Consider the following 22,398-nt stretch of genomic DNA (forward strand, 5'->3'; position numbering starts at 1 on the left):
TTATAATCTTTGGCTTCAGCTGTAAATACTGTATACTGTATCTTTCACTGTCTATTCTTCACTATATATTGCATCTTAGCATCCAACTGGGAACCTAAATCCAGTGACGGGTGACATTTTGTGTTGATTTCATGTTGAATTCACTTTAGTTGAGGACTCAAAGAAATGTAAATAGAAACTAGATGTTGAACTGACGTCTGTGCCCAGTGGGCTGGTTTGAATAAGCGGCAGGTGTTGGATCAATATCCACCTTCGTAGCTAAATTTCCATGCAATTTGCGACAGATATTCATGTGAATATTCTCAAATCTGCATAAAACAATATACGCATTTTCCCACCGGAAATGTTTGCATCAAACAGATTTATTGCGGATAGAAGTCTGCGTGATGACGTAGTGCACGGAAAAAATGTTTTCCTGTTGAATTCCCATGTACTGAATGAAAAATGCAAGTTAAATGGGTTTCCATTGCATTTTCAACTCTACTGAGGGTTTTGAAAAACCGTTGAGTTATATAGCAAAAGTCCTCTTGTCCCGTGCACTGTAGCCAACAGCTCACATATACAGTGTTGGTAGGCTACCTACATGATGAGATTATTATGGATAAGAGCGACATTATTTTATTTGTGAAATGGCAACCAAGCATCAATCATCGTGTCACCACAAAAAGACCCACCATGTGAAACAAACCAACAAATCTTCTGTAGGCATTTAGAAAAGTGTACAGGCATATCCTCTTTCCATCAGCCCGGTCATTACTTTGGAAATGGTTGGATCAATATCCACCTTCATGATATGGATGAAGCCTGATTTGGAATGTCTGAGTAGTTCTCTATCTGATGTCATAATACACTCCTCTGATAATCAAGTGATATTTGGAATGTCTGAGTAGTTCTATCTATATGATGTCATAATACACCCCTCTGATAGTGATACATTTGCTCCATTGTTTCCATGTCAGTTGGTTTCCCACTCTGATGATTTATATCTGACAGAGGGGCTTTAAATGAATAGTATGGTGACATCTTAGTGGGGCTTGAAATAAATAGGATTATTCATCATAAACTCCTATAGCAACAATACACTGCAGCTTTGACATCAAGAAGAGAACGGTCTGATGGGTGGTGGTGCTACTCTATAGGTAAGGCTGTTCAATATGAATGTTCAATACACACAATAGGTTGACTGGAGAAGTGATGTACCACAGTCAAAGTCCTGCAATAAGAGCTAAGACGCTAATATTTTTGTAAACTATATATATTTGTGTTCTGTGGTTGTCACTGAGTTAGCTGATGTCCCATTTCGTGGGGTCACTCCATAGTTAAGGCTGTACAGTGACTATAGAAAGTCGACATCTTAGTTTACTTAATTGCCAATCAACAATCTCAGCTGGACGGAGCCTCGGAACAAATGATTTTTTGCATTTTGCCGTCAACACTTTTGATTTGATTCTATTTGATTCTAACCACCTAAAACTACAAAAGACTTTGTGACTTCAATATTAACCAGAGGCTCTGATGAACCCTACAGGACGATGGAGGATCCCAATGAAAGTTAACCAGAGGCTCTGATGAACCCTACAGGACGATGGAGGATCCCAATGAAAGTTAACCAGAGGCTCTGATGAACCCTACAGGACGATGGAGGAATACAACAGAAGAGACAACATACATTGCATTGTAATTATTCTCGAATGAGAGGCCGTTCATGTGCAAAGGATTAGCATTTCAATGTAATTATAGACTGTGTAATGAATCCATGAGTACTAGTAACTTTCGGTTACTAGTCCAACGCCTCTAACCACTAGGCTACCCTGCCGGCATATTCCAAGCTAAATTGACCAAAGCTCATCGCTAATAACACATAATAACACTTCACATAATGTTTCCCAAAAACAATGAAAACTTCTCACCCAGTGGCATATGGGATATTTAGGTTAGTTTTGGTGTTGCCACATGAAGCAGTGCCCACATTGCAAAAGGCAACATGGACAGATATGTCTCTACCTGTATAGAGCACATTTATAAAAAAAATAAAATAAAAACTTTATTTTACTAGGCAAGTCAGTTAAGAACAAATTCTTATTTTCAATGACAGTGGGTTAACTGCCTGTTCAGGGGCAGAACAACAGATTTGTACCTTGTCAGCTCAGGGATTCGAACTTGCAACCTTTCGGTTACTAGTCCAACACTAACCACTAGGCTACCCTGCCGCTACCCACATGCCCCTTTGCCCTTCCAGTCTCTAAAGTGCCCTGGTATAATTAGTATTTATTTTTGTCATAGTTATTCTGAACCCTCTGCCTGAAAATTGTTGTTAAATTTGCCTAAGTGATATGTATTTTCCTTCAAGTTTCTGAAGACTAGTAACCGAAAGGTTGCAAGTTCGAATCCCCGAGCAAGTTCGAATCCCCGAGCTGACAAGGTCCAAATCTTGTACCCACTGTACAAATCTAACCCACTGTTCCTAGGCCGTCATTGAAAATGAGAATTTGTTCTCAACTGACTTGCCTAGTTAAATAAAGGTAAAATTAAATAAAAAATAAAAAATGCCACCATTGTCAATCTGTCACCTAATCCTACCTAATGAGCAGGCCAAACCTGGAGGAAAGTATTGGCTGTAAGAAGGAAGAGAAGACATAACATCTGTTTCTTTTAAAATTACTTCTTATGACATTGCTTGCCAGAATAAACATTAATTAATATTTTTCCAAACTGCGCTACCCACTCCAGTCAGCAGATGGCGATGTGAGATTTTGAGGTGATGCTTCTTGCGTGACGTATAATCTAGTGGACGGAACTTCTTCAACAGCGACAAAAGGCTTCTGATTCAACCAACGTGGTGGTTTGCAAGCGAACATTAAACCGAAACATTGAAGCGTTTAAGACAAATCTTGTGTATTTTATTCTTAGTGTTTTAAACACAATTCTGTTTACATATCTACTAGTTCATTGAAACGTAGATTGCGTGTTAAATTAGCTAATGTGGTAAATTGATACTGCACGAGGCTAATCGACCGGAGCATGAGCTCACAAAGCTCGACCGAGAAAGAACCTCTGGTGAAAGGAGAGGAAGAAGCTTTCAGGATGAAAAGGGAGGAAGAGGAGGCTATCACATTGAAAGAAGAAGAGGATGAAATTACAGTGAAAGAGAAATATGGGAAAGAGGTTGTGGAAGAGGAGGTAGAAGCTTTCAGAATCAAAAAGGAGGAAGATGCCGTAATATTGAAAGAAGAGGAAGAACCTTTTGGAGTAAAAGAGGAAGAGGAGGCTACCTCAATTAAAGAGGAGGAGGAAGACGTTTTGGGAGTGAAAAGGGACGAGGCTGAAGATTCGATTAAGACCAGTGAGTACTGACTTTAAAACGGGCACCAAATATGCATTTATTGAACTAATGTTGGGTTTGAAAGAGGCATTCTACTGAAGTTCTACACTTTAATATGTTGTTCAGTACTCAATACATTGTTAAAGGTGCTATCCGTCATTTGTACATATATTTAGACTTTTATATTAGATTTATTGAAATATCCATGTAGTCCACGTTAAAGTGCGCTTCATAAAACAGGCTTTTCAGAATTCAACATTGGTGCATGATTTATATTTAAATTATCAAAGGGACACAAAAGGCACCCATTTCGTGGAACAACCCTTTTACATTTGCAACACAAACAATATTTTAGGAAATCACGATGAAAGTGGCCATTATAGGCACTTTTTTATACACTGCTCAAAAAAATAAAGGGAACACTAAAATAACACATCCTAGATCTGAATGAATGAAATATTCTTATTAAATACTTTTTTCTTTACATAGTTGAATGTGCTGACAACAAAATCACACAAAAATTATCAATGGAAATCAAATGTATCAACCCATGGAGGTCTGGATTTGGAGTCACACTCAAAATTAAAGTGGAAAACCACACTACAGGCTGTTCCAACTTTGATGTAATGTCCTTAAAACAAGTCAAAATGAGTCTGAGTAGTGTGTGTGGCCTCCACGTGCCTGTATGACCTCCCTACAACGCCTGGGCATGCTCCTGATGAGGTGGCGGCAACTCCTGGACAGTCTGTGGTGCAACGTGGCGTTGGTGGATGGAGCGAGACATGTCCCAGATGTGCTCAATTGGATTCAGGTCTGGGGAACGGGCGGGCCAGTCCATAGCATCAATGCCTTCCTCTTGCAGGAACTGCTGACACACTCCAGCCACATGAGGTTGAGCATTAGGAGGAACTCAGGGCCAACGACACCAGCATATGGTCTCACAAGGGGTCTGAGGATCTCATCTCGGTACCTAATGGCAGTCAGGCTACCTCAGGCCAGCACATGGAGGTCTGTGCGGCCCCCCAAAGAAATGCCACCCCACACCATGACTGACCCCCCGCCAAAGCAGTCATTCTGGAGGATGTTGCAGGCAGCAGAACGTGTGAACCTGCTTTCATCTGTGAAGAGCAACAGTGGCGAATTTGCCAATCTTGGTGTTCTCTGGCAAATACCAAACGTCCTGCATGGTGTTGGGCTGTAAGCACAACCCCCACCTGTGGACATTGTGCCCTCATAGCACCCTCATGGAGTCTGTTTCTGACCATTTGATGTGCCATCCTGGATGAGCTGCACTACCTGAGCCACTTGTGTGGGTTGTAGACTCCGTCTCATGCTACCACTAGAGTGAAAGCACCGCCAGCATTCAAAAGTGACCAAAACATCAGCCGGGAATCATTGGAACTGAGAAGTGGTCTGTGGTCCCCACCTGCAGAACCACTCCTTTATTGGGGGTGTCTTGCTAATTGCCTATAATTTCCACCCGTTGTCTATTCCATTTGCACAACAGCATGTGACATTTATTGTCAATCAGTGTTGCTTCCTAAGTGGACAGTTTGATTTCACAGAAGTGTGATTGACTTGGAGTTACATTGTGTTTAAGTGTTCCCTTTAATTTTTTGAGCAGTGTACATATTCATGCCTCTTGTAAGACTGATTGCAATCGATGGTCATAAGTTTACCATTTGTTTGACGTTCTCGTTCACACAGGAGAGAGACATGACTTTTGTGGATCCTCTGGGGAGCCTCAACAACATCCTGATGCTGACGAGGCAGAGAAGAGTCTCTCCAGATCAGAACACCAGATGGTACAGCTTGGTCTGGTCTAGCATACAGCTTGCTCTATCTGGGTCTGGGTTTCTGTAAAGCACTTTATGACAAAAGTGACATCAGCATCCATAATGATATGTGTCTGTGTCCCCTCTATATGGTTACCAGGACAACGCTAGCCCTTCCTCCCTCCCGGAGTCCCCATGTCTTGCCTCTCCCGGTAGCGCCTTACTGGGTATGAAGAGGTTGTCTGTGCTGCTGGTGGACTGCAGGAAAACAACGGGGCTGAGTGGAACTGTGAGAGGAGGAGAAGAGAAGAAAGGATCAGATTTAACTCATCAAAGTAAGTGCTGTAGTTTAGTTTGAACAAATACAATAGATCTTCCCACTGGTATCTGTTACCAGGACAACCAGCAGAGTTCTGTTAGTTGACAGGAAGATAGACTGGTGGATATGGATGTTATGAATATCATAACACTGAAAAAGGATTCTGCCAATGAAAAGAGAGAAACGAATAGACCATATTAAACATTTAAAGTTATCTTTGGAGAAAAAGTTTCTAGATGATCTGATGTAAGGTGCACGTGTAACACTTCAATGTGGTATTGCGTCATTCACATCTGATCTACACAACTTGTTAAAAAAGGAAATACCTGGATTCTTAAAATATTATATTAATAAAGGAGGACTGTACCATCTAATGATGAAACATTATGGAGTCTTAAAGGAGGACTGTACCATCTACAGATGAAACGTTATGGAGTCTTAAAGGAGGACTGTAGTATCTAAATTCTGCAATCTTTTGTTTCAGCTCATGAAACATCCAACACTTTACATGTTGCGTTTATATTGTTGTTTATTGTAGTTACTATCAGTTTTAGGAACATCTTTCCAAATATTTCACCTTATTTTTACTTTACCCAAAATATGACATCAGCGATAGTCAAAATACCAGGAAGCTCTACATTTGTTTTCAAATCACACTAAGATTGTTAAAACTGGCCTCAGAGAGAGAGATCTGATTAGGATTTACTCTCGGAGCACTGTTGTTTTATCATGTGGAGGTTTCATTCGGGTCTCTATTTAAAAAAAAATAAACTGTCTTTGGCAGGAGAAAGACCAGACTCGGTGGATCCAGAGCCAGGGACGTCCAAACCAGCAAGAAGACACCAGTGCTCCCACTGTGGAAAGGGTTGTAACCGGTTTTGGGACCTGAAACAACATGAGAAAATACACACAGGGGAGAAGTCTTACCACTGCTCCCAGTGTGGAAATAGTTTTAAAGATTTAGTGAACCTGAAACAACATGAGAAGCCTTATCACTGCTCCCAGTGTGGAAAGTGTTTCAGCCAGTCATTGGACCTGAAACGGCATGAGAGAATTCACACAGGGGAGAAGCATTTCCACTGCTCCCAGTGTGGGAAGTGTTTCAGCCAGTCATCGGACCTGAAACGGCATGAGAAAATCCACACAGGGGAGAAGCCTTACCACTGCTCCCAGTGTGGCAAGTGTTTTAACCGGGTAGGGAACCTGAAACAACATGAGAAAATTCACACAGGGGAGAAGCCTTTCCACTGCTCCCAGTGTGCAAAGTGTTTCAGCCAGTCATTGGACCTGAAACGGCACGAGAGAATTCACACAGGGGAGAAGCCTTTCCACTGCTCTCTGTGTGGCAAGTGTTTCACCCAGTTAGGGAATCTGAAACAGCACGAGCTAGTACACACAGGGGAGAAGCCTTTCCACTGCTCCCTGTGTGGCAAGTGTTTCACCCAGTTAGGGAATCTGAAACAGCATGAGCTAGTACACACAGGGGAGAAGCCTTTCCACTGCTCCCAGTGTGGCAAGTGTTTCAACCGGTCAGGACAACTGAAAGTTCATGAGCTTGTACACACAGGGGAGAAGCCGTACCACTGCTCCCAGTGTGGCAAGTGTTTCAAACATTCGGGGGATCTGAAAAAACACAAAAGAATACACACAAGGGAGAATCCTTACCACTCCTCCCAGTGTGCAAAGCATTTGCCCATTTAGGAAGCCTGAAAGAACATGAGACACAGAGGAGAAGGCTTACAGAAGATTAGATTTTAGAAAACATATTACTTCTAACAATCACTTAAACATCATTAGAGAATCCACACAGGAGAGAGAAATTACTTCTCTTAGCGTGTATATTGATATTTCACATCTCATTTTTCTTACAATTCATCAGAGAACATACACAGTGCTCCCATTGTCTTATATTGTTGACTGATAATGTGTTTACCTGTTTTTACCAGATGAAATTGCTTCTTCCAATTATTGATAAACATGTACCTGTTAAGAAACTGACTGTTAGATATGTTCAGGCTCCATGGATTGATGAGGAATTTAAAAACTGTATGTTTGAAAGAGTTGGGGCAAAAGGGGTGGCTAATAAGTCTGGCTGCACATCTGGCTGGCTTACATACTGCAAATTGAGAAATTATGTGACCAAACTCAACAAAAATAATCAACTTTATTATGAAGCCAAGATCAATTATATAAAGAATGATGGAAAAAAACATCATGAAAGAAAAGCAGTGCAAGTATTGAATGTTGTAAAGTTAGTGTGGGAGAGGTGGAACAATTGGTATCGATCAATAATGACAAACCTCCTGGCATTGACAACTTAGATGGAAAGCTACTGAGGACAGTAGCTGACTCTATAGCCACTCCTATCTGACATATTTTTAACATGAGCCGAGAGGAAAGTCTTTGTCCTCAGGCCTGAAGGGAAGCCAAATTAATCCACTACCCAAGAGTGGTAAAGCGGCCTTTACTGGTTCTAACAGCAGACCTATAAGCTTGCTGCCAGCTCTTAGCAAACTGTTGGAAAAAATTGTGTTTGAACAAATACAATGCTATATTTCTGTAAACAAATGAACAACAGACTTTCAGCATGCTTATAGAGAAGGGCACTCACCATGTACTGCACTGACACAAATGACTGATGATTGGTTGAGAGAAATTGATAACAAGAAGATTGTGGGAGCTCTATTGTTAGATTTCAGTGCAGCCTTTGATATTATTGACCATAACCTGTTGTTTAAGAATGTTTGTGCTATGGCTTTTCAACCTCTGCCATAATGTGGATTCAGAGCTATCTATCTAATAGAACTCAGAGGGTTTTTAATGGAAGCTTCTCTAATGTCAAACATATGAAGTGTGATGTACCGCAGGGCAGCTCTCTAGGCCCTCTACTCTTTTCTATTTTTACCAATGGCCTGCCACTGGCATTAAACAAAGCATGTGTGTCCATGTATGCTGATGACTCAACCATATAAGCATCAGCAACCACAGCTATTGAGTTCACTGAAACTCTTAACAAAGAGTTGCAATCTGTTTTGGAATGCTTGGCCAGTAATAATCTGGTCCTGAAAATCTCTAAAACTAAGAGCATTGTATTTGGTACAAATCATTCTTTAAGTTCTAGACCTCAGCTGAATCTGGTAATGAATTGTGTGGCTGTTGAACAAGTTGAGGAGACTAAATTACTTGGCATTACCTTAGAACTGTCATGGTCAAAACATATAGATTCAATGGTTGTAAAGATGGGGAGAGGTCTAGCCATAATAAAGAGATGCTCTGCTTTTTTGACACTACTCTCCACAAATCAAGTTCTGCAAGCTCTAGTTTAGTCTAGTCTTGATTATTGTCCAGTCGTGTGGTCCAGTGCTGCAAGGAAAGACCTAGTAAAGCTGCAGCTGGCCCAGAACAGAGCGGCTGTCACGCCCTGGCCATAGAGAAGCTTTTATTCTCTATTTTGGTTAGGCCAGGGTGTGACTAGGGTGGGCATTCTATGTTCCTTTTTCTGTGTTTTTGTATTTCTCTGTTTTTGGCCGAGTGTGGATCCCAATCGGAGGCAGCTGTCTATCGTTGTCTCTGATTGTGAATCATACTTAGGCAGCCTTTTTCCACCTGTGTTTTTTGGGTAGTTGTTTTCTGTATAGTTGATTTGTCTTACAGAACTGTTCATTCTTCTCTTTGTTATTTTGTTCTAATGTTTTTTGATTAAATAAAAACCATGAACACTTTACCACGCTGCGCTTTGGTCCATGCCTTCCGACGAGAGACGTGAAAATTATGTGTCATGTTTTGTGTTGACCGCAGGAGGGGTAGCTGCTGCTTTTGCAACAGCTAATGGGGATCCTAGTAAAATACCAAATACCAAACTCTGTTGTTCTCTCTGAGCTCAGAAATAAAGAATCTTGGTTTGACTTGGACTCCAGCAGATCCTTATATTATAATATCCACTACAACTCACCCACAGATTGCTGTTTCATGATTGTCTCAATGAAGAGTTCCTCATTCCACTTTCCTGTGGGCTTTTACAAGCCTCCCACTGGTTGAATAAACAATGTTTCCACATCAAATTAAAAAAAACATCCTTAGTGAAGGTTCAATGTTATCTTCATCCCTAAACTAGCAACATTAACTATTGTCTATTGTTATTCTCGATGACATTCCTGGCCTTATGAAATCCTAGCTAAATACAATGTTCCCACCAGTTTTCATGTCTTTGGTTTTGCAAACATTTGTTTATTAGATTATATTTCTCATTAAGATGAATATAGTTTTAATTCTGCATGGGTCACGCATTGCTTTGGTCATGTGGTCCCTTATGGGTCAATGATTTTAATTAGAATATAGCAATGATGCTCTCTCCTCAATCACTTACAGTTTCTTTGGAAAGTATTCAGACCCCTTGACTTTTAGGTTTAGGTCATCAGTAAAGGGGACATCTTAAATATTACAATGACCCTTTCAAAGACAGACATCCCCCGGACCTCCCCCTATAACTATTTTTAAAAGGGTAAAAATGATCTGTTTTCTATAGCATTAAGGTCAGGGCGTTGTGATGCCCACTTCAATACCTTGACTTTGTTGTCCTGATTTTGCCACAACTGTGGAAGTATGCTTGGGGTCATTGTCCATTTGGAAGACCCATTTGCAACCAAGCTTTAACTTCCTGACTGATGTCTTGAGATGTTGCTTCAATATATCCACATAATCTTCCATCCTCATGGTGCCATCTATTTTGTGAAGTGCAACCAGTCTCTCCTGCAGCAAAGCACCCCCACAACACGATGCTGTCACCCCCGTGCTTCACGGTTGGGATGGTGTTCTTCGGCTTGCAAGCATCCCCCTTTTTCCTCCGAACATAACGATGGTCATTACGGCCAAACTGTTCTATTTTTGTTTCATCAGACCAGAGAACATTTCTCCAAAAAGTACGATCTTTGTCCCCATGTGCAGTTGCAGAACGCTCCTCCATCCTGAGCGGTATGATGGCTGCGTCCCATGGTGTTTATACTTGCGTACAATTGTTTGTACAGATGAACGTGGTACCTTCAGGCATTTGGAAATTGCTCCCAAGGATGAACCAGGCTTGTGGAGGTCTACCATTTTTTTCTGAGATCTTGGCAGATTTTTATTTATTTTCCCATGATGTCAAGTAAAGAGGCACTGAGTTTCAAGGTAGGTCTTGAAATACATACACAGGTGCTCTTCCAATTGACTCAAATGATGTCAATTAGCCTATCAGAAGCTATAGACATAATTTTCTGGAATTTTCCAAGGCTGTTTAAAGGCACAGTCAACTTAGTGTATTTAAACTTCTGACCCACTGGGATTGTGAAATAATCTCTCTGTAAACAATTGTTGGAAAAATGCCTTGTGTCGTTAACACAGATGTCCTAACCGACTTGCCAAAACTATAGTTTGTTAACAAGAAATTTGTGGAGTGGTTGAAAAATGAGTTATAATGACTCCAACCTAAGTGTATGTAATCTTTAGCTTCAACTGTATATACTGTATCCTTCACTATCTATTCTTCACTATATATTGCATCTTAGCTGCTGTGTTTCTGCTCATCCATGTTTTATACTTCTATATTTCCCATTCCTTTACTAGATTATGTGTATTAGGTTTAGTTGTGGAATTTGTTAGATATTATCTGTTTGATACTGCTGCACTGTCGGATCTAGAAGCATAAGCATTTCACTACACTCACAATAACATCTGCTAACCATGTGTATGTGACCAATAACATCTGCTAACCATGTGTATGTGACCAATAACATCTGCTAACCATGTGTATGTGACCAATAACATCTGCTAACCATGTGTATGTGACCATAACATCTGCTAACCATGTATATGTCACCAATAACATCTGCTAACCATGTGTATGTCACCAATAACATCTGCTAACCATGTGTATGTCACCAATAACATCTGCTAAACATGTGTATGTCACCAATAACATCTTCTAACCATGTGTATGTCACCAATAACATCTGCTAACCATGTGTATCTGACCAATAACATCTGCTAACCATGTGTATGTCACCAATAACATCTGCTAACCATGTGTATCTGACCAATAACATCTGCTAAACATGTGTATGTCACCAATAACATCTTCTAACCATGTGTATGTCACCAATAACATCTGCTAACCATGTGTATCTGACCAATAACATCTGATAACCATGTGTATGTCACCAATAACATTTGATTTGATTTGAACAAAACAAATCCATGTGATGTTTGATCAATGTGGAAAACGGATTGGATTTGTAAAAATCCATCTACAAAAGGTATTTTTATTAATTTTCACACAACTGGTAACCAGTGACTGGTGACATTTTGTGTTTCACCCAACTGGCAACCTAAATCCAATGACGGTGGACATTTTGTGTTGATTTCATGTTGAATTCACTTTAGTTGACGAATCAAAGAAATGTAAATAGAAACTAGATGTTGAACTGACATCTGTGCCCAGTGGGCTGGTTTGAATAAGCGGCAGGTGTTGGATCAATATCCACCTTAGTAGCTAAATTTCCATGCAATTGTAACGGATGTGAAACGGCTAGCTTAGTTAGCGGTGCGCGCTAAATAGCGTTTCAATTGGTGACGTTACTTGCTCTGAGACCTTGAAGTCGTAGTTCCCCTTGCTCTGCAAGGGCCGCGGCTTTTGTGGAGCGATGGGTAACGATGCTTCGAGAGTGACTGTTGATGTGTGCAGAAGGTCCCTGGTTCGCGCCCGGGTATGGGCGAGGGGACGGTCTAAAATTATACTGTTTCACAATTTGCGACAGATTTTCATGTGAATATTCTCAAATCTGCATAAAACAATATACGCATTTTCCCACCGGAAATTTTTGCATCAAACAGGTTTATTGCGGATAAAAGTCTTTGCGTGATAAAGTAGTGCACGGAAAAAAATGTTTTCCTGTTGAATTCCCATGTACTGAATGAAAAATGCAAGTTAAATGGGTTTCCATTGCATTTTCAACTCTACTGATGGTTTTGAAAAACCGTTGAGTTATATAGCAAAAGTCCTCTTGTCCCGTGCATTGTAGCCAACAGCTCAAAGATACAGTGTTGGTAGGCTACCAACATGATGAGATTATTATGGATAAGAGCGACATTATTTTATTTGTCAAATGGCAACCAAGCATCAATCATCATCATGTCACCAGAAGAAGACCATCAAAATGTATTGGAAAGGAGCATCAAGCTCAACACATGCACTTTCACCACCCTGTGAAGTTCATCATTTATTTAATCTGTAGCCTAATAAACTGCATGGGTTCCCAAGTCGTTGTGGGAGGACCACACAATATATCATCGCGTGACTCCAAGTTAACTAAGATATGATCGTTATTAAATCAATATTTGCGCATAAAGGATTAATGCCGCCATTTCTCGTTTATACATTTTTACTGACACAAAAAGACCCCACCATGTCAAACGAAGTAACAAATCGTCTGTCGGCATTTAGAAAAGTATACAGGCATATCCTGTTTCCATCAGCCCGGTCATTACTTTGGAAATGGTTGGATCAATATCCACCTTCATGATATGGATGAAGCCTGATTTGGAATGTCTGAGTAGTTCTATATGATGTCATAATACACCCCTCCGATAATCAAGTGATGTTCACATGTGATGCATTTGCTCCATTGTTTACATTTAAATTGGAGGCCCACTCTGATGATGTATGTCTTACATAGTGGGGCTTTAAATGAAAAGTATGGTGACATCTTAGTGTGGCTTGAAATTAATAGGATTATTAATTATAAACTCCTATAGCAACAATACACTGTGGCTTTGACTTCAAGAAGAGAATGGGCTGATGGGTGGTGGTGCTACTCTATAGGTAAGGCTGTCCAATATGAATGTTCAATACACACAATAGGTTGATCAGTAGGCAGTTAGCTCGCTAACACAGCTCGCTAACACAGCTCGCTAACTCCAGGCCTGGTGGTGGCAGCAGTGCACAACAACCACTGTTTACCGGAGCTTCCTGGGTGAAAAATAATTTGGCTATATAAAGAGTGCACAACAAAACCTATTCCCCCTCAGGAGACTGAAAAGGTTTGGCATGGGTCCTCAGATCACAACGCAGGGCCAGACGGATTACCAGGACGTGTACTCCATGCTGGAAAATGATGGTGGCCACACAAAATATTGACACTTTGGGTCCAATTTGGACATATTCACTTAGGGGTGTACTCACTTTTGTTGCCAGCAGTTTAGACATTAATGGCTGTGTGTTGAGTTATTTTGAGGGGACAGCAAATTTACACTGTTATACAAGCTGTACACTCACTACTTTACATTGTAGCAAAGTGTAATTTCTTCAGTGTTGTCATATGAAAAATCAAATTGATTTATATAGCCCTTCGTACATCAGCTGATATCTCAAAATGCTGTGCAGAAACCCAGCCTAAAACCCCAAACAGCAAGCAATGCAGGTGTAGAAGCACGGTGGCTAGGAAAAACTCCCTAGAAAGGCCAAAACCTAGGAAGAAACCTAGAGAGGAACCAGGCTATGTGGGGTGGCCAGTCCTCTTCTGGCTGTGCCGGGTGGAGATTATATCAGAACATGGCCAAGATGTTCAAATGTTCATAAATGATACAGGAGGTACCGGAACAGAGTCAATGTGGAGGGTATATACAGGAGGTACCGGAACAGAGTCAATGTGGAGGGTATATACAGGAGGTACCATTACAGCGTCAATGTGGAGGCTGTATACAGGAGGTACCAGAACAGAGTCAATGTGGAGGCTATATACAGGAGGTACCGGAACAGAGTCAATGTGCGGGGACACAGGTGAGTCGAGGGATTCATTTTAAGCTTCTACGTCTGTGTACAGGAAAGTATTATTTGTAAGACGTAAGAGAAAATATATATGTTTATTGTTAAATTATTATGACGTTCTTTCCAACACAAAAAGTGTAGTACCTATTGTTTCCAAACTGCGTTACCCACTCAAGTCAGCAGATGGCGATGGGCGTCTTTCAGGTGATGCTTCTTGCGTGACGTATAATGGACTGGACGGGACGCTTCTTCAGGAACAACAAGGCGCCAACTCTTTCAACCACCTCGGTAGCTTGCTAGACAACATAAAACTAAAATATTGATTCTTTAGACCATGTTATTGTACATTAGCTAATCTCAGTGTTTTAAACAAATTTCGGTTGACGTATCTACTGGTGAACTTTAACCTAATGTGCTTGTTCAATTTACAAACTTGTTAAAGATTGATACTGAGGTTAGCACTAGGCTAGTCGCTAATGCTAGCTAGCTAGCTAGCTAACATCCCTGACCATGAGCTCACTGAACTACTCCTCCATTGCTAATGAAGAGGTCTGCTTTACGGAGAAAGAATCTTTCAGAATGAAAAAGGAGGAAGAGGAGGCTGTTATAGTGAAAGAAGAGAAAGAACCTTTTAGAGAGGAAGAGGATGCTATCTTAATAAACGTGAAGGAGGAAGACGTTTTGAGAGTGAAAAAGGAGGAGACAGAAGATCCGATTGACACCAGTGAGTACTGTCTTAAAAATAGGGACACAAACTATGCAGTTGTTGAACTAATGTGGGGGTTTTTAATGGGCATTCTTACTGTAGGAATTGTTAAATGGTCGATCTGCCATTGGTTCATATACTTTTGCGACTTTTCAATTAGATGTATTGAATTCTCCATGTGGTCGACATTAAAGTTCCCCTCATCTAGTATAACGGTCTTAAAATTCAATATTGCTGCGTATGTTCTACTTAAAATATAAAAGAGGCACCCATTTTGTGGAACAACCCTTTTACATTTGCATCACAAATATTTTTTTAGGAAATCAAGATGAAAGTGGCCATTTTAGGCCCTTTTTAGACATATTCATGCCTCTTGTAAGACTCTGTGATTGCAATAGAAGATCATAAGTTTACCATCTGTTTGATGTTCTCATTCACACAGGAGAGAGACATGACTATGGTGGATACTCTACGGAGCCTCAACAACATCCTGATGCTGACGAGGCAGAGAAGAGTCTCTCCAGATCAGAACACCAGATGGTACAGCTTGATCTGGTCTAGCATACAGCTTGCTTTATCGGCTTGGGCTGGGTTTCTGTAGAGCACTTTATGACAACAGTGACATCACCATCCATAATGATGTGTATCTGTGTCCCCTCTTTATGGTTACTAGGACAACGCTAGCCCTTCCAGCCTCCCGGAGTCCATGTGTCGTGCCTCTCCCGGTCGCACCTTACTGCTGGGTATGAAGAGGTTGTCTGTGCTGCTGGTGGACTTCAGGAAAACAACGGGGCTGAGTGGAACTGTGAGAGGAGGAGAAGAGATGAAAGGATCAGATTTGACTCATCAAAGTAAGTGCTGTAGTTTAGTTTGAACAAATACAATAGATCTGCCCACCGGTATCTGTTACCAGGACAACCAGTGGAGATCTGTTAGTTGACAGGAAGATAGACTGGTGGATATGGATGTTATGAATATCATAACACTGAAAAATTATTCTGCCAATGAAAAGAGAGAAACCAATAGACCATATGAAACCTTGATGAAAGTTAGCTTTAGAGAGAAAATTTCAAGATGATCCAATGGAAGGGGCTTGTTTTACAAAAACTTATCCTTAAAACATTATGGATATTACATTGCCTGTCCCAGTCAACCCCCCTATCTTTACAAGACTGTTGAACAGGCAAACTAAACTCTAGACACTGTTAATTAATTAACTAATACTGAGGAAAGCTGTGATCAGGTTTATAGGGAAGGACATTCAATAAACACAGCACTTAAAAATGACTGATTGGCTGAGAGAAATTGATGACGATAAAAATATTGTTTGGGCTGTTGTGTTAGACTTCAGTGCGGCTTTTGACATTATCGATCATAGTCTGCTGCTGAAAAAACGTATGGCTTTACACCCCCTGCTATATTGTGGATGAAGAGTTTTTCTTTTAAAATGTGACCTTTCTTTAACTAGGCAAGTCAGTTAAGAACAAATTCTTATTTTCAATGACGACCTAGGACTGCCTTGTTCAGGGGCAGAACGACAGAGTTTTACCTTGTCAACTCAGGGATTCGATCCAGCAATCTCTCGGTTACTAGCCTACCGCTCTAACCACTAGGCTACCTGCCGCCCCAGAGCTATCTGTCTAACAGAACACAAAGAGTGTTCTTTAATGGAAGCCTGTACAACACAATCAAGGTAGAATCAGGAATTCCCAGGGCAGCTGTTTGGCACCTACCTTTTTCAATCTTTACCAACGACATGCCAACGACATTTGAGTAAAGCCAGTGTGTCTGTATGCGGATGACTCAACACTGTACACGTCAGTTACCACGGAAACTGAAATGACAGCAACACTTAACAAAGAGCTGCAGTGAGTTTCAGAATGGGTGTCAAGGAATAAGTTAGTCCTAAATATTTCAGATTACCTTAAATTACATGGCCTACTATGCTAATTCTGTAGCGGTATTGTTAGAGGGGGGTAAAGAAATATTTTTGTTGGGGCGCCAGGCAGGTATTAACCCTAGTTATTAAAGTTAGTTATTACCTATTATAACATTATTATTATGAAATATTATTAAAACTGAAAGGATGAGAGTATAATAGATAGAGTAGTGCTTCCAGACACATTCTAAACATGATGGAGTCTTAAAGGAGGACTGTACCATCTAATGATGAAACATGATGGAGTCTTAAAGGAGGACTGTACCATCTAATGATGAAACATTATGGAGTCTTAAAGGAGGACTGTAACATCTAATGATGAAACATTATGGAGTCTTAAATGAGGACTGTAACATCTAATGATGAAACATGATGGAGTCTTAAAGGAGGACTGTACCATCTAATGATGAAACATTATGGAGTCTTAAATGAGGACTGTAACATCTAATGATGAAACATTATGGAGTCTTAAAGGAGGACTGTAACATCTAATGATGAAACATTATGGAGTCTTAAAGGAGGACTGTAGCATCTAATGATGAAACATTATGGAGTCTTAAATGAGGACTGCAACATCTAATGATGAAACATTATGGAGTCTTAAAGGAGGACTGTAGCATCTGATGATGAAACATTATGGAGTCTTAAAGGAGGACTGTACCATCTAATGATGAAACATTATGGAGTCTTAAAGGAGGACTGTAGCATCTAATGATGAAACATTATGGAGTCTTAAAGGAGGACTGTAGCATCTAATGATGAAACATTATGGAGTCTGAACTTCTTATGGCTAACATTCCGCTGAAAAGGCAGAGCGCGAAATTCAAAAATATTTTTTGAAATATGTAACTTTCATGCATTCACAAGTTGAATACACCAAATTAAAGCTTAACCTGTTGTTAATCTCCCCATCGTGTCCGATATATAAAAAAAAAGCTTTACAGCGAAACCACACCATATAATTATGTTAGATCAGAGCCTCGTCACAAAAACACACACAGCCATTTTCCAGCCAAAGAGAGGAGTCACAAAAAGCAAAAATAGAGAGAAAATTAATCACTAACCTTTGATGATCTTCATCAGATGGCACTCATAGGACTTCATGTTACACAATACATGTATGTTTTGTTCAAAAAAGTTCATATTTATATCCAAAAATCTCAGGTTACATTGGCGCTTTATGGTCAGTTATGTTGTGCCTCGAAAACATCTGGCGAATTTTCAGAGAGCCACATCAATTTACAGAAATACTCATATTAACTTTAATAAAAGATACAAGTATTATGCATAGAATTATAGATACACTTCTCCTTAATGCAACCGCTGTGTCAGATTTCAAAAAAGCTTTACGGAAAAAGCAAACCATGCAATAATCTGAGTATGGCGCTCAGACACAACAACAAGCCATGCAGATACCCGCCATGTTGTGGAGTCAGAAATAGCGTTATAAATAGTCACTTACCTTTGATGATCTTCATCAGAATGCACTCCCAGGAATCCCAGTTCCACAATAAATGTTTGATTTGTTCAATAAAGTCCATAATTTATGTCCAAATACCTCCTTTTGTTAACGCGTTTGGTAAACAAATCCAAACTCACGAGGCGCGGGCAAGTCCAGGCGAAAGTTCAGATGAAAAATTTAAAAAGATATATTACAATTCGTAGAAACATGTCAAACGATGTGTAGAATCTATCTTTAGGATGTTGTGAACATAAATCTTCAACAATGTTCCAACCAGAGAATCCTTTGTCTTTAGAATTGCAATGGAACGCAGGTCTCTCTCACGTGTAAGCGCGTGATCAGCTCATGCTACTCTGGCAGACCTCTGGTTGAAACAGCTCTCATTCCCCCCTCCTTCACAGTGGAAGCCTCAAACAACGTTCTAAAGACCGTTCTATTTTTTCTCTGTGTCCACCCTATCGACAACGGGGAAATATTACTGATGTGCTTTGTGTCTCTCTCCAATGTAAAACAATATCAAAATGGACATTTCTGCAGTCAGCATGCCAATTGCACGCTCCCTCTGAGACATCTGTGGCATTGTTGTGTGACAAAACTGCACATTTTAGAGTGCCCTTTTAATTTCCCCTGCACAAGGTGCACCTGTGTAATAATCAAGCTGTTCAATCAGCTTCTTGATATGCCACACCTGTCAGGTTGATGGATTATCTTGGCAGAGAATAAATGTTAACTAACTGGGATGTGTAAAATTCTGCAGTCTTTTGTTTCAGCTCATGAAACATCCAACACTTTACATGTTGCATTTATAATTTGTTTATTGTAGTTACTATCAGTTTTAGGAACATCTTTCCAAATATTTCACATTATTTTTTACTTTACCCAAAATATGACATCAGCGATAGTCAAAATGCTAAAAACCCGTGAACGTCTAAGTAAGAAATTGGGCCATTTAAACATTGTGTCGAACCCTTTCGACAACGGGGAGATGTTACTGATGTGCTTTGTGTCTTCGATGTAAAAACTATTACACAAAATTACTTCTTTAGTTGTTTTATGTTTAAGGAAGTGTGTAGGTCACATTCTGTATCATACAGCTATGAAAGTTATATATTTAGAACCACCTGCTCGATTGGAATCTAGCAAAGTCTGTGTCTTCAGTGTGCTAGAACTGTTTAATTTTTTGTGTTCTGACTTGTAAAACAGGATGAATAAAATAAGTAGTGTAAACATATAAGTAATTACCAGGAAGCTCTACATTTGTTTGGCCTCAGGTTGAGAGATCTGATTAGGGTTTACTCTAGTAGCACTGTTGTTTTATCATGTGGAGATTTCATTCGGGTCTCTATTTTTAAAAACACTGTCTTTGGCAGGAGAAAGACCAGACTCAGAGGAACCAGAGCCAGGGACGTCCAAACCAGCAAGACGACACCAGTGCTCCCAGTGTGGAAATAGTTTCAATGGGTCAGGGGATCTGAAAAAACACGAGAGAATACACACAGGGGAGAAGCCTTACCACTGCTCACAATGTGGAAAGATGTTTAACCGGAAAGGACACCTGAAAGCTCATGAGAAAATACACACAGGGGAGAAGACTTACCACTGCTCCCAGTGTGGGAAGAGTTTCAACCGGTCAGGGGATCTGAAAAAACATGAGAGAATACACACAGGGGACAAGCCGTACCACTGCTCCCAGTGTGGAAAGTGTTTCTACCAGTCAGGGGAGCTGAAACAGCATGAGAGAATTCACACAGGGGAGAAGCCTTACCACTGCTCACAATGTGGGAAGAGTTTCAACTGGTCAGGGGATCTGAAAAAACACGAGAGAATACACACAGGGGAGAAGCCTTACCACTGCTCCCAGTGTGGAACGAGTTTCAACCAGTCAGGGGATCTGAAAAAACATGAGAAAATTCACACCGGGGAGAAGCCTTACCACTGCTCACAATGTGAAAAGATGTTTAACCAGAAAGGACACCTGAAAGCTCATGAGAAAATTCACACAGGGGAGAAGCCTTACCACTGCTCCCAGTGTGGCAAGTGTTTTAGCCAGTTAGGGAGCCTGAAACAACATGAGAGAATTCACACAGGGGAGAAGCCTTACCACTGCTCCCAGTGTGGCAAGTGTTTTAGCCAGTTAGGGACCCTGAACCAGCACAAGAGAATACACACAGGGGAGATGCATTACCACTCCTCCCAGGGTGCAAACTTTTGCCAAATTAGGAAGCCTAAAAGAACATGAGACACAGAGGATAAAAGCTCAGATTTTGGGAAAACATATTACTCATAATAATCACTTAAACGTCATTAGAGAATCCACACAAGAGAGAGAAATTACTTCTCTTAGCGTGCATATTGATATTTCACATCTCATTGACTCACAACTCATCAGAGAACATACACAGTGCTCCCATTGTCTTATATTGTTGACTGATAATGTGTTGACCTGTTTTTACCAGATGAAATTGCTTCTTCCAATTATTGATAAACATGTACCTGTTAAGAAACTGACTGTTAGATATGTTAAGGCTCCATGGATTGATCAGGAATTTAAAAACTGTATGTTTGAAAAAGTTGGGGCCAAAGGAGTGGATAATAGATATAGACAGATATAGCTATCTGACATATTTTTAATATGAGCCTAGAGGAAGGTCTTTGTTCTCTTGCCTGGAGGGAAGCCAAATTAATCCACTACCCAAGAGTGGTAAAGCGGCCTTTACTGGTTCTAACAGCAGACCTATAAGCTGGCAGCCAGCTCTTAGCAACCAAAGGAAAAAAGGGACTGTTAGAACTGTTCCATGGATTGATGAGGAATTTAAAACTGTATGTTTGAAAGAGATGGGGCAAAAGGAGTGGCTAATAAGTCTGGCTGCACATCTGGCTGGCTTACATACTGCAAATTGAGAAATTATGTGACCAAACTCAAAAAAATAATCAACTTTATTATGAAGCCAAGATCAATGATATAAAGAATGATGAAAAAAAACTTGTAAAAAACATAATGATAGAAAAGCAGTGCAAGTATTGAATTTTGTGAAGTTAGTGTGGGAGAGGTGGAACAATTGTTACCGATCAATAATGACAAACCTGGCATTGACAACTTAGGAGTGGCTATAGAGTCCGCTACTGTCCTCAGTAGCTTTCCATCTATCTGTCATATTTTTAATATGAGCCTAGAGGAAAGTCTTTGTCCTCGGGCCTGGAGGGAAGCCGAAGTAATTCCACTACCCAAGAGTGGTAAAGCGGCCTTTACTGGTTCTAACAGCAGACCTATAAGCTGGCAGCCAGCTCTTAGCAAACTGTTGGAAAAAATTGTGTCTGAACAAATACAATGCTATTTCTCTGTAAATAACTGAACAACAGACTTTCAGCATGCTTATAGAGAAGGGCACTCAACATGTACTGCACTGACACAAATGACTGATGATTGGTTGAGAGAAATTGATAACAAGAAGATTGTGGGAGCTCTATTGTTAGATTTCAGTGCAGCCTTTGATATTATTGACCATAACCTGTTGTTTTAAATTGTTTGTGCTATGGCTTTTCAACCTCTGCCATAATGTGGATTCAGAGCTATCTATCTGATAGAACTCAGAGGGTTTTTAATGGAAGCTTTTCTAATGTCAAACATATGAAGTGTGATGTACCGCAGGGCAGCTCTCTAGGCCCTCTACTCTTTTCTATTTTTACCAATGGCCTGCCACTGGCATTAAACAAAGCATGTGTGTCCATGTATGCTGATGATTCAACTATATAAGCACCAGCAACCACAGCTAATGAAGTCACTGAAAACCTGAACAAAGAGTTGCAGTCTGTTTTGGAATGCGTGGCCAGTAATAAACTGGCCCTGAACATCTCTAAAACTAAGAGCATTGTATTTGGTACAAATCATTCCTCAAGTTCTAGACCTCAGCTGAATCTGGTAATGAATTGTGTGGCTGTTGAACAAGTTGAGGATACTAAATTACTTGGCATTACCTTAGATTGTAAACTGTCATGGTCAAAACATATAGATTCAATGGTTGTAAAGATGGTGAGAGGTCTAGCCATAATAAAGAGATGCTCTGCTTTTTTGACA

At 40.3% G+C, this 22,398-nt stretch overlaps 1 protein-coding gene across 1 annotated transcript in view; it reads left to right on the forward strand.

The window, feature by feature from the left end:
* The window catches only part of LOC110514702 (zinc finger protein 184-like), a 72,906-nt gene extending 51,955 nt beyond the window's left edge, over positions 1–20,951 (forward strand). The window contains exons 6-10 of the mRNA XM_036948271.1: positions 6,201–7,115; positions 14,713–14,940; positions 15,365–15,462; positions 15,596–15,773; positions 19,694–20,951. Coding sequence (XP_036804166.1) covers positions 6,201–7,115; positions 14,713–14,940; positions 15,365–15,462; positions 15,596–15,773; positions 19,694–20,562 — 2,288 coding nt within the window. The 3' untranslated portion in view covers positions 20,563–20,951. The remainder of the gene's footprint in view (positions 1–6,200; positions 7,116–14,712; positions 14,941–15,364; positions 15,463–15,595; positions 15,774–19,693) is intronic.
* The last annotated feature ends 1,447 nt before the right edge of the window (positions 20,952–22,398 follow it).

The sequence above is a fragment of the Oncorhynchus mykiss genome, chromosome 17, assembly GCF_013265735.2.
Source record: "Oncorhynchus mykiss isolate Arlee chromosome 17, USDA_OmykA_1.1, whole genome shotgun sequence".
NCBI classification, from domain to species: Eukaryota; Metazoa; Chordata; class Actinopteri; order Salmoniformes; family Salmonidae; genus Oncorhynchus; species Oncorhynchus mykiss.